Raw genomic sequence first — 12,623 nt, forward strand, 5'->3', positions numbered from 1 at the left:
TTATACTTTAGGACGAGAAACAGTTTGGAGGGTAGGCTTGAAGGCTGCCACTGTTGCTGGAGGACTAGACTGCAAACTGGGGATCAGAGCCTGCAACTAAACAGACTGTGTGAGTGGGCCCAGAGCCCGAGGAGACAGAAGGTGAGAGAGAGAGCCTGAAGCTCTAAAGACTGTGTGAGCAGGCCGAAAATGGGTGATTACTGGGGCTGAGTAGCCCAGAGAACCAAGAGGACGAGACCAGGGCTGGGCCCAGGAGCAAAGGTCCAGGACACTGGACCTGGGTTGAGGAGCACAGTCAGAAGAGGACCAAGGCCAGAAGGCCAAAGCCTAGACAAAGGTTTAAGATCTGGCGGACCAAATGCTGTGTTCTAGACCACACTGTCACTGTTGCAAGATCCCAGCCAGGCTCTGAAGTAGGTCTCCACCCTGCCGTGCACCCTGACAGCAGGGGTTGCACTAGGGCAGCACCTTGGTGGGGGGAAGGGGGAGCTATAGCTACCCTACAATTCCACATAGCCCCCTTTAGCCACCCCTCCCAGCAGTGCCAGCTGCTGCCACTGCATGCCTTGCACAGGCAGCAGTAGCTAAGCCCACCCGGCTCCCACCTGCAGCACAGCTACCCCTCAGGCCCCGCACCAGGAAAAGGCTGGCACCACTGCTGCCTGCCAGTGCTGCTGGGGCTAGACTCCAAAGAAACCCCAGTCTTGCACTATCACAGTGTAGCTGCTGCTAAGGTCTCCATGGAAACCAGCCCCACCCTCATAGGCGGGGGCTGCTGGGAAATGTAGTCCACTGTCAACCAGATTTGGCCTGCAGCCTAGACTTTGCCTGCCCCTGCCTTAAGGCAACTAGGGCAGTGGAGCTGTATCCCCGGAAATGGAGAGGCTGTGTAGTTAGGGTAGGATGAGCAACCCAAGCTCACTGGTCTCTAAAGGCAGCCACCTCCCTTCTTACTTAAATATTAAGGTATGGCGGGGGAATCAGCAGTCAGAGTGGGCTAGTAGGGCAGGATCAGTGTCAGAGTGGGCTAGTAGGGCAGGATCAAAGTGGCCACTAGGGGTGACTAGGGATGACACAGCTGTCCTTGGAGCCTGTCCTGATACAACACTAAAAATAGTACAGTGGATTTCTCTTACCATGGAGGAATGGTTGATTAGTATTTAACTGAAAGCAACTATCACTAATAGACAGACTAGTCTGTCTAGATCTTAGGTTCCACCTCGGCTGTGTTGCAACTCGATCTTCCTCAAGCAAAACAGCAATCACCTTTAAAAACACAATTAATAACACACACAGACAGATCTTTACCTTTCGGAACATAAGGTAACATAAAAAGTAAATCAAACCAGAAGGTCATTTAGCCCCATACCCTGTCTCCCCCAGACGCTAAGGAGAAGAGTAGATATGGAGGGCCTAGCCAGGCTGATCTGTCCCCTACCCCTCTCCTCTCATAGCTTCCAGCACTGAAACCCTATGAAGTCGTAAACTGTAGCCCTAATTACAATGTTTAATGCCCATTGATAAACCTAACCTGCATTAATTTGTCTAATCCTCTTTTGAACCTGGTTAGTTAACCAGGTTAATTTATCAGTCTCTTCAACACCTTGTGGCAATGAGTTTCAGGCTTTTTATCTGCAACTTCTGATCAACTCTCTTGCTAAGTTCACTGATTTTCAAAATAAGGCTTAAAGAGGTCTGTCACTCTGCACAATTGCTCATATAATAAATAGTATTTAAGTATGCAGGTTTTGTATGTGTGAATTCACTCTTATGTGATCAGTGTGGTGGAAGGCCACACTCAGCTGCTTTGTGTGGTGCATTGTGGGAGTGATGCACACCAAAATATAGTCTCCTGTGTGGCTCTGTGGCCCTTACTCTTTGTCTGCGACACATGCTCCTGTAGTTGCCATCCCCATTAGGGCTTCTAAGCGTTCCACTGCCTTATCTCCTACCCCTCTCCCTGCTCCATCAATGAAGCACAAGAGAACTTCACTAACACTGGAGGCAAAATTGGAGACCCTTCACCACCCTCTCTTCACACCAACTAAACTTTCATCATCACCACCATGTGCTTGTGTACTGTCTGTTGTTGGTGAGTACCAAAATTGTCCTGTAAAACTGGTAGAAATGGGTCTGGAGGGCAGTATAGTCGAGGTCTGGGAACATATCCCTATTTGTTACACTGTAAAGTGGGTTCCCTTTATGCAAATTCTAGTTATGTGCCATTTTCCAGGAACTCGCGTACAGCCTAATGAAAGGGAAACTTGTATAGCTAGAAAGGACAAGTACTGTAAAGTGATCTGTTATATATTTTATACACACACTGCAAGCATATTCATCACAGAAATGTACCTGACAAGCAGACCGGAGAAAGTTTGCTAATCTCTGCGAATTGATTTTAGGTGTTAGACCAACATCCACAGACACATCACTGTTGCTTCTGGGACCTATAAAAAGACAGAAGGCTTCAAACAGGGACTAAAGTATGAAATCAATAACCAAAGATAACCAGAGGACCCACGAAAGGATGACAGTAGACAACACTGCTTCATCAATACAATGATACTAAGGAAAGAGAAGCTCCTGGAGGCTGACCCCTTTCCAGTCAAAGCAGGTCCAAGAGGGGGAAAATTCTAGCACCTGTCCCACTTCAGATTCAATAGGAAAAGGAAGTAGTTTCAGTATTTAAGGTCAGGGGTACTAACCTCCAGATACAATGGTGCTTGCTCCTGGATGCTGTGTCCATTTTTCTAGAGTCTCTGTTTCATCAGTCTGAATGTCTCTCTCAAGATTATCCTCATTGCATTGAACATATGCCTAAAATAAAGATCAGAAGTCAAAGGTCTGCCTAAGCGTTCATGGTATACCAAGCTAATGCAATTGATGCATGCCAGTTCTGTTTGCATGTGCTGTTGGTTGCACAATGATATGGCCAACACCACAGCTGGACACCTTTGGCCCCCTGGTCCAAATGACTGGCTTTTAATCTTCATATAGTCTTCTAAGTCAGGTACTTACCTGTTTGGTGTTTCTTTTGCCAAAGTTCCTGATGTACATTTCATATTCATTCATTGGAGGCAAATCGAGTAAAGAAAAGCTGACTGAAAAGTCCAGATCAATTAGTCGGAGTAGTTCCAAACTACGTGTCCTTTAAAATGAATTAAGATGAATTAAAAAATCCCAGAAAAAGAGTTAAGATTTAAAGTTCATGCACATGGTATTTTTAAATAGCTTTATGGAACACTGTACTGCAGAAATAGCAATCTGTTGAGGCCTCCAACATTAGTATTTATTAGGGCATTCATACGAGATATATTTATACTGGAATTTCAGTTAACTGTGACAAGAGGAAAAGAATTGTAGTTGAAATTCAAGGCTTGTTTGCAAACCCAGGGAAAATGTGTTATTACAGTTTAATGGACCAATTGTACAAAACAAGCTTTCAGCTGACCCATCTTCATGTCTAATATCTCCCCCAACTATATTGTATAATAAAAAAATCTCCAAAATATCACTGCCAGAGGCTTTTACACTTTTAATGACAAACGTCAGCAGATGTTGCTGCATATAAAAAGGTAGCTGAATCTCATTGGGCAAATCTACAAGCTTTCAAAATTATTGAGGAGGCTGAGACACATGTTTCTGTACTAGGAAATTCTGCAGTAACTGGTAACTCCATTTCAAATTGGCAAATACAGAGAATAAAAATTCAATTGTTGAGGGAACTGCAGGATAGATTAAGTTGTAACAATTTGGGCTTGACTGGCTTTGCGAAGGGCTTGTAGAAAACACAGATCTATTTAATTAAACCAATCCTTGTCTGAATTATTAAAACTCCTATTTGTAACTGATCTTGAAACTGAGTAGGAGGACACTGTTCTTCAAACCCTAAGTTTCCAGCACTTGCAAGACTGAGATTTCACATAATTAATATTTTAAAGAATGACACCAGAGAGAGGATCCTACATTTGGCATGAGAATTGAAAAAAGCAGACTGGAGAAATAATAGAAGTAGCTAAGAGGAAAATTACCACGGATAAAAAGGACCCGTATATTACATTTCATTTTCAGATGAAGACCAAGTACTTGGTTTTGCCATCGCAGGAGAAACTGAAAATTGTGATTCTCTCAACTGTCCTTGTAGTTTCATCTGGGTAACACACTCTGCTATATGGAGACTGACCTTTTTAACTGTGAAAGACATTGGGCGTGTCTACACATTCATTAATGTGCTGTAGTTTCATTAATGCGCCGTAGTTACTGCTGTAGTTTAATTAATGCACCGTAGTACTGCCCCACAGATCTGGCCTGGGTGGAGCCTTATTGTTCAGATCTGACCCACTGTTTAAATCATAGTGCTAAGACTTCCTAACAGAGCAATGAATCATTAGAAATGAAATGGATCTCTCCCCTGCCTTTGTAAGGAGTTTTGAATTCAGATTATTGTGTTTTCCCAAGGAACACACACCAGTGTTAGAGGCAGCAACAAAAGCCTGACACTTTGTACCATGTTATCTTAAATCATATTCTCTCCTACTACAGCAGTGGTTCTCATTAGGCCTGTGTGAAGCAGCAAGTATTTGCTTCAGATTTGGATTTGGCCGATTTGGAGGAAAAATGATTTGATTTGGTGATTCGAATCACTGTCCTGATTCAGTTCGGCTTTTTCAGATCCAGAGATTCGGCGCCAATTCAGAGATTCAGCCATAGACTATATAGGCAGCAGTCCTCAACAACACTGGACACAGCTGCCTCCAGCTGGTAAATCTGTTGTGGTGGGCAGAGGGGGAGAGAAGGGGCATTGGAGGAGCAAATCAATACCCCCACAGAGGGATTGGGACTGAGACAAGCTGCCCAGGTGGGGTGGGGAGATGCAGGACTCAGGAAAGGGGGCTCCTGCCACTACTCGCCACCATGCACCGCCAGTCTGGGAGGTGCTTTTTCAGTGGCTCCTCCGGCAGCTCTTGCCACTGGTCCGGGAGGGCATGGGAGTGGGCGTGTGCCCCTGGATCTATGTGGGGTGGGCTGGACTGGGCCGTGCTCTGGGCAGGTGGTGGAAGGGGGTTATGCTCCTCTGCTGCTCACTGAGCTGGGGTAAGGAGGCACAGGATAGTGCCACTGCGCTGCCTCAGACAAGTGGCGCGTAGTGGGGGAAGCCGCTCCAGCCTCCTCACGCCTCCCGGACAAGCCATGGCTTTATCCCGCCCCGCCCCGCCCTGGCTGGGTGAGCAGCGGCAGGGCTTGGGGGTGGGCACGTGCACCGGGATCGGGGTGGGGCTGGCAGCAGGGGCTAGAGGGAATTTTAAGGTGGCTGCAGCCCCCCATACCCCCGCTCCACTGCGCTCTGTGGGATGGGCAGAGCCAGGGCTGTGCTCTGGGCTGGGGCTAGCCATCTGGAGTGCAGCCCTGGCTCTACCCACCCCATGAAGCGTAGCCCAGCAACAGGCAGCTGGGGTAGCCTCCTGGACCACAGTCCAGCCCAGCCCATCCCACCCTGATCTGGGGGCACACGTCTGCTCCCAAGCCCTCCCTGATCTCGGGGCACATGCCCACTCCCATGCCCTCCCAGAGCAGCGGCAAGAGCTGCTGGAGGAGCCACCAGAACAGCAGCTCCCAGACTGGCGGTGCACGGCAGTGATCAGTGGCGGGAGCCCCCTCCCCAAGTCCCACGCCCTCCCTCCCCCTGCCTCAGCCCCAGCCCCAATCCCCCCCTCGCTGTGGGGGCATTGATCTGCCCTCTCCCGCCGCCCACCACAACAGACTTATCAGCTGGAGGTAGCTGTGTTCAGCGTCGTTGAAGACTGCTGCCTGTATAGTTAATGGACAAATCTCCGAATCTCTCCAAATCTATTTAGAGACTTCCGAATCGATTCGGACATTTTAATGGGTCTCCAGATTCCATTTGGATTCAGAGATTCAGCCACCGAATCAGACCAAATCTCCTAATCGAATTGGCTACCAATGCTTTGCACAGCCCTAGTTCTCATCCTTTTTAGACTCAAGGAACCTCTCAGAAAATGCCAGGTCTTAGCTTTCACTTAGTATTTTGAATAAAGCAAAATTATAGAGCAATGTTTCTGTTGCAAAGAACTTAGGAAGAACACCACGGCAGAATTTTTTTTTGAAACAATGGCTTCCTATTTGAAATCTCTGGGTTTATCTTGTGAATCATGTGTAGATGTCTGCACACGGAACAGTGTTAATATTGTTCAGCTCTCTGCATCGCCCTTAAAATAATCTCCCAGCCTCCTGGCTGAGAAGCACTGTGCTACAGGCTATTCAATTGAGTGAAACTCTGGAATTTATATTCCTCAACACCGACGCTATGAAAGGGCATATAATAAGAAATGTTGTGCAGAATGATAAATACTCTTTTCACAATTCTGGAAGAGCGTATGCTTTGCAATAAAGTGTAGTAATCTATACAACTTTAGTATGTAATTACAGATCAATCTGGATCCAGCATTGTAATGGTAAAATCTTCTGGAACACTTTCCCCTGCACCCCTTCAGAACTTTGCCAAGCCTCCTGGGACCCTAAGCAGTACGATATATATATTTTTATTAAAGAAAAAATCTACTGGATAAAGGTTTAACCATTGATATACCTGCCAGGCAAAGGAACCAATTATCATCTAAAATTAAAAATAAGCTTCTCTTGATGTGTGCCTCTGATTTGACTGGAAAATAATCAGGAATATTTGAACCCATTTAAAATTATCTCAATCTGGCACTGTAGCAGCAATGGATATTGGCTCTGTAAGGAAATGGTTACCAATTGGGTTTACATGCTATGAATTTCGTAGCTCAAGTATTTTATTCTGGAAGATGATCAACAGTAAAATTAATCTTTTTATGTCATCTGACATAATGTTTAAAGAAAAATGCAGTATTTTAGGATTAGTTACTACCTTATGGAATGCTGATTATTCCAAGAAGCTGTTATTAGAGACAGCCATAATAGAGACTAAAAGACTTGTTATTCAGTACTGGAACCCAGGATCCAGTTCAGAGGTGGTATACAGAATTACATATAGATTGGCTACACTGGCATAAATAATAAATCCATAATACAACTGAAGTATGAGCAAACTGCATAGAAATAGCAAAATATAGTTGGTGGGACAAATAAATTATTTATATCTTAATGTATTTCAAACATTATAAAAATAATTTACAGTTTAGGTTGTGAGTTATTTAACAAGTTTATGCAATCAATTCTTTAATGACACTTACTTCTGCTTATTGGCTGTGTTTCGGTTACTTTGTCGTTGGTTTGCCATTGCAAAATCCATAAACATTCCACAATGAGAGCCTCTGGCAGAAGAATATTGCCTTTCTACATAGTATTGTAAAGCTTTATTAGTGTATTAAATCAAATATAAAAATGCCAAATAAAAGCAAGTATGAAGATCAACAAAACTGTCATGCTGCAATGGACAACTTCAGTGGACCTTGTGAGACAGGTGGATGATGCCCAGTCACTCCATGGGCTGGATGTGGCCCTGATCCCGCTACGCAGGGGAAAGGGGACATGACTCAGTCCCCTGGTCTGACTGTGTGGGGCTTGGGAATTTGGCAACAGAGGAGGGGTGGATTTCCACATCTGTCAGCAGCCTTAAATTCTAGTTCCCACCCTTTCTATTGTGTGGGCTTTGAAAACTCAATTGATTTCTAAGGCAATTCCTAATCAAGGATAATGATGATTAGTTAGCTCAAAGGAAAGCTACACAGATTCATTAGATAATGTTTGTAAAGTGCTTTTCAAAACTAAAATGCTATTTAAGTGCCAAATACTAGCATGGGGAGATCTGTAATTTACCAGACGTAATCTAATGGATTCAGAAGATTAAGAAGCAGAGATGACTATAATTTACAATAAATAATCGCTCTCATAGTATGTAGTATAACTGGAAACATAAATATGACATTTTTAAATAAATAACTGTTCTGTAGGAGTTTCCAATTAACTTTGCATTTCAGAAAGAAATATAGGAAACCTGCAATATATAAATTCATCTATAGAAAGCTTCAAAAAATGTCCACTCTTATCTGAATCTACACTGCAAAACTGAACATACAGACTTCCACGTTTAAACAATTAAACTAATCAATTTAGTAGTAAAAACCTAAGGGTTCCTATACATATGCAGGGAGGCTGTTCCAATGAGCTGTAATTAGAGCGTGATAATTACCACTCTCTAACGGACTCCAGCATCACATGCATCAGCATCTCCATGCTGAAAAATCGTGGTGGGGGCACTTTAAAGTCAATTTTTCACTTCAAACCAATGCCATTTTTCAGCTCAGGGACACTGCTACATGTAATGCTCCAGGTACTTTAATTAGAGAGACTCTTGGAGCCACTGTAATTAAAGCCCTCCCCCCACCCCAACCCAGCATTTCTATAAATGGTCTAAAATTCTATCACAGCTAAAATTCTTAATCTACAACCAAAATTGAATTAAACTCTCCTGATGATACACAAGTAAACAAAATTCCAATTTTTTCTTCCACAACTGTGTCAGTCCTAAAATTTTAATAAGAGTAAAAATGTATAAAAGCTTTTAGATACAGATCTTGCACATTGATCCATATGGGTATACTGTTCAAAGATAAATCAGTCTTAGCCAATACAGTAGATTCAACTATGAATGCCAAAGAAAGTGGATCTACTGAGCAATATGATGTTATTGTTTTATATTATTATTTTACTATTGATTTTCTCTTTTTTGAACATATCGGATCTTGACAAACAGAGGGCAATATCACAGAAGCAGAAACTTTCAGTTCCCCTGCCCTCCAAGTGTGGAAACACAGGATATTAAATGATAGTCTACGTTTTCATACTTTACAAAGTAAACCAATATTAATTAGCTATGTGGCTGTTACAATACTTACACACAAGGGGAAGTCCATCAATATTTTGCATGTAACTCGGACCTTTAGAACAAAGAAGTGAACACTAAAGCTACTATTTATTTAACGGGGAGGAAAAAAAGGACTGATATTCAGGCACGTACCCATGACTGGTTCCCTTTCATCATCTTTTAGGATTTGCTTTGGCAGTAAGGTACCAATTCTCTCATTTTCTGCATTAATTGCTCTTTGAATTTCTTCTATTTCTAAGTTTTTGGAAACAGGAATTGCTTGTGGCTGGTGTTTTGCATCTCTGTCCTCACTATCATTGTCTTCATCATCATCATCATCAAAGTCATCTTCATAATCCTATTAAAATTGTTTTAATAAGTGTTAAACTTTAATGATGTTAAACATTCAAAATCTAGTTCCACTAAAGTCAGTGGTAAAACTCACTAACTTTAATGACACTATGGCAAGTTATAACAAAATGTCAAATTTATGTTTTCCTGTATGCAACAGAATATAATGGGACAATACACAAACATTCAAAATATCTACTCAAGAAAAGCCAGAATAGCTGGATTATAGAAAGCTGAAACAGGTGAAATTTAAGAAGCTAAAATGCCAACCCTGCTAATAGAAAAGTCAAACTTGGTTACCAGCCTACACCATCAAAGACCCAATAAATAATATCGTTTACAAGTAAGTTTTTATAAAACAGTTAATTGCCATGGTATTTTCTGGCAAGAAATTTAAAGGTACACTGCCTGTTACTGAAAATGTAAAAGTACACAAAACATGTTCATTCATATTCTTCAATAATTGGGCCTAATCATAACAGTGACTCTAATGAATTGCTATATATAGATTTAAAAATTATTACAAACTGACAAACCCAATTATACATACTTCAAAATCATCTTCATAATTTGTTGAATAGTTATAACCTGCCTCTGCATTGTATGTATTTACTTTTTCAATTTCCTGAAAAAGAAAAATAGAACAGTAGAATAAATTAAGCCATTACATAACTTTAGAATATATTTATTTTTAGTCTGCCAAAACATTAGCAAAATGCTGTATTTTCTTGAATAATAGGTTTAAATTGTAAAACTAATGATCAACCAATTCAGTTCATAATAGGCATATGCAGCAACAAGTGGTAATTATGAGTACTACACAATAAAGGAAAACAAGGTAGAGATCAATTGAACCATGTCCTATGAAAAACAGCTGCTTTTCCTATTATTTTTTAGAAGACTAAAAAGCATTAGCTATGTGTATTTTCAATAGCCCACCCAAAGTTAATAATGTTTCCATCTTGGTTTTATAACAGAATAAAAGTACTCTACTTTCCAAAGAACTCAACAAAAAACATCCTTATTATGCTTATCATAAGTGGACTCAAATTTTATTCAGGTAGTCCAGGTTTAGGATTGACAGCTTTGAACTGAGGAATTAAAGTACTGTGCCATGAATTTAATAGGTGAACTGGAAATCTCCATTCAATAATAACTGCATCTATCAAAACCAGACTCATCTCTATGTTAGATTTACAGAGAGAATATTTTTATTATTATCAAAATGGCCTAAAATAAATAACTGTGCCTTAGTCCTTAAACCTTGATCCTTCACCCTCTTCAACCAATGTCTCACTAAATAGTCTTATGAGTCAAAAAGAAAAAGAGTAATCTACTCAACGTTTATACTTTCAGGTTGCACTTTAAAAAGGGATCTTGAAAGAGCATAGGACAGCAATAAAATTAAGAACTTATGGGGAAAAGCCTACTGCACAAATACAATACTAATAATCAGTTGTTTTACAATTAAGAACAATGAAGTATAAATTACTAGAAAGAATAATGTTGTCACAGTTTCCAAGTTAATGGCACTTCTGACTCCTCACAGATTCAGATTCACATTGTTTAACCCATAGTTACATTTGTTCCAGCTAAAAATATTCCTTTTCTTATCCATACAGGCAAAAATGCAATCTCTAATAAATCCTTAATGACACAGATATTCTTTATATAATTAATACAAGTCTCTGAATACCCCATGTGTACAAAGTATCTGTCACATGTCAACATAATACTCTTTGAATGTTTTCAGAACAACACATCTGTCACAGTATTTTCAATACAGTAAAATCTGAGGTCTGTCAACAGTTGTAAAAAAAAGAGTAAAAAAATCATCCAACACAATAGAAAGGCTTATGTCCTTTTTCAATTTAGTTGCATTCAAATTATTCTACAAAAAAATATTCTGTAGAATTGTATGGGAAAAATGTAGTTTAACTTGCAAGGTAGGCTATGTAATATTTCCATCGTCTTAAGAAATCAAGAGAAAATGATCCTTACATGTTCTTCCTCACTTGTTTGCCTCTCTTTATTGAACTTAGCACGTGCAGATACTTTTCTTCTTCAACATATTTTATAGACAGGAAGGTTCTCACAAACCAACTGAAACCATGCAGAATATTAAACGGCAACAGGAAAATTGATTGGTCTATACTACACAGACATAGTAGGTTCTATTTCTGGATTTTTTGGCATGTTTCTCTCACAAAATACTAGCTTTGTGAGCAAGTTTACATAGCTGAATAAACCTTTTAATTTTTTTTTACTTCCTTCAATGTCTTATGACCTGACTTCATTGAAAAAATAATTACCTATGTGTTCTAAAACTTCTATTTAAACCAGATCTGCATTCACTAATCTACTAAAAGCTCCTTTAAAAAGATCAGGTAGACTAAATAGCCCTGCTTACAACTTTTCTGTTTTAATTACTTTATCATCATTCTTTACTCCATTAGATAAGTGACAATAGACGTGCTCTAGATCCACAGAAGTCAATCAGTCAAATCAGGGGTAGTACTGTATGACTGAAGAATAGTGTAATTGGCTTCTGCTGGTGGGTTTTGCTCCCTGAGGAGCACTCCTAAATACAACAGTCTTTAGGTGACCAACAAGCAAACAAATAAAAAACTAAACCTTTCTGCCCTGTCCCAGGCACTAGGAGAACTCTTTGGCTACAGCTAGGGATCTACCAAAATTGCGATTGAATGATTTTCACAGAAACGGCAATTTCAGGCAGGCTCTGCAAGAAAATGCGGGCTCTGTGATATTAGCAGGCTTGCAGCCAAAAGAAAAAGAAAAAAAGAACAAAACTTACCAGCAAGCAGCAAAAATATGCAAGCAGCCCTCTCCGCCCACCCTCCCTATTCCTCCCCTCAAGATGGCACAGCTTCCCAACTTTTTCTCTGTCTGCTGGTGAGTTTGCTTTGGGTTTTTTAGCAAGCCTGCCAAAAGTTGCACAGCATGCTGCTTGGTGATGGTCCGAAACCGCAGCTTAATTACCCTGATTAAGACTGGGGAAGCCATGAATCCATGCTTAACACAAGGATTAATGGCTTTCCTGGGCTTAATCAGGATAATTAAGCCATAGTTTCAGGCCATACTGCAATCTACTGGGAGGGGCAGGACTGCCAGGGCCCCTCAGACAATCAGAGGTGTGGGGGACTCCACCGCATTCAGTCTATGAAAGTGGTGGTCGCCCTGGGATCTGCCTGCAAAATCGGCTGGTTGCCTCCCTGAGTTGGGTAAACCCCTAGCTATACCTCTAGCACAGCAATCTGATCGCTTCTTGTAGCAAGCAGTTTGGCTCACAGGTTGCTCTCGCCTCCTTTGCTTTCTCTTCTGGGAGTTTAAGATTCCTAGTGGGACACTCACTTCCTACTCAAATGCTCTGCTGCAGGGCTCT

General features: G+C 41.2%; 1 protein-coding gene across 3 annotated transcripts in view; it reads right to left on the minus strand.

Annotated features, from left to right (window-relative positions):
• DYNC2I1 (dynein 2 intermediate chain 1) overlaps nucleotides 1–12,623 on the minus strand; it is a 41,190-nt gene that overhangs the window by 12,637 nt on the left and 15,930 nt on the right. For all 3 annotated transcript variants that reach the window (XM_090047591.1, XM_090047590.1, XM_090047592.1), the window contains 7 exons: nucleotides 9,771–9,845; nucleotides 9,023–9,227; nucleotides 7,236–7,338; nucleotides 3,019–3,148; nucleotides 2,706–2,817; nucleotides 2,353–2,447; nucleotides 1,137–1,266 (listed from right to left, as the gene is read on the minus strand). In XM_090047591.1, coding sequence (XP_089903717.1) covers nucleotides 1,137–1,266; nucleotides 2,353–2,447; nucleotides 2,706–2,817; nucleotides 3,019–3,148; nucleotides 7,236–7,338; nucleotides 9,023–9,227; nucleotides 9,771–9,845 — 850 coding nt within the window. The remainder of the gene's footprint in view (nucleotides 1–1,136; nucleotides 1,267–2,352; nucleotides 2,448–2,705; nucleotides 2,818–3,018; nucleotides 3,149–7,235; nucleotides 7,339–9,022; nucleotides 9,228–9,770; nucleotides 9,846–12,623) is intronic.

The sequence above is a fragment of the Crocodylus siamensis genome, chromosome 5 (assembly GCF_052110815.1).
Source record: "Crocodylus siamensis isolate JL-2025a chromosome 5, ASM5211081v1, whole genome shotgun sequence".
Taxonomy (NCBI): Eukaryota; Metazoa; Chordata; order Crocodylia; family Crocodylidae; genus Crocodylus; species Crocodylus siamensis.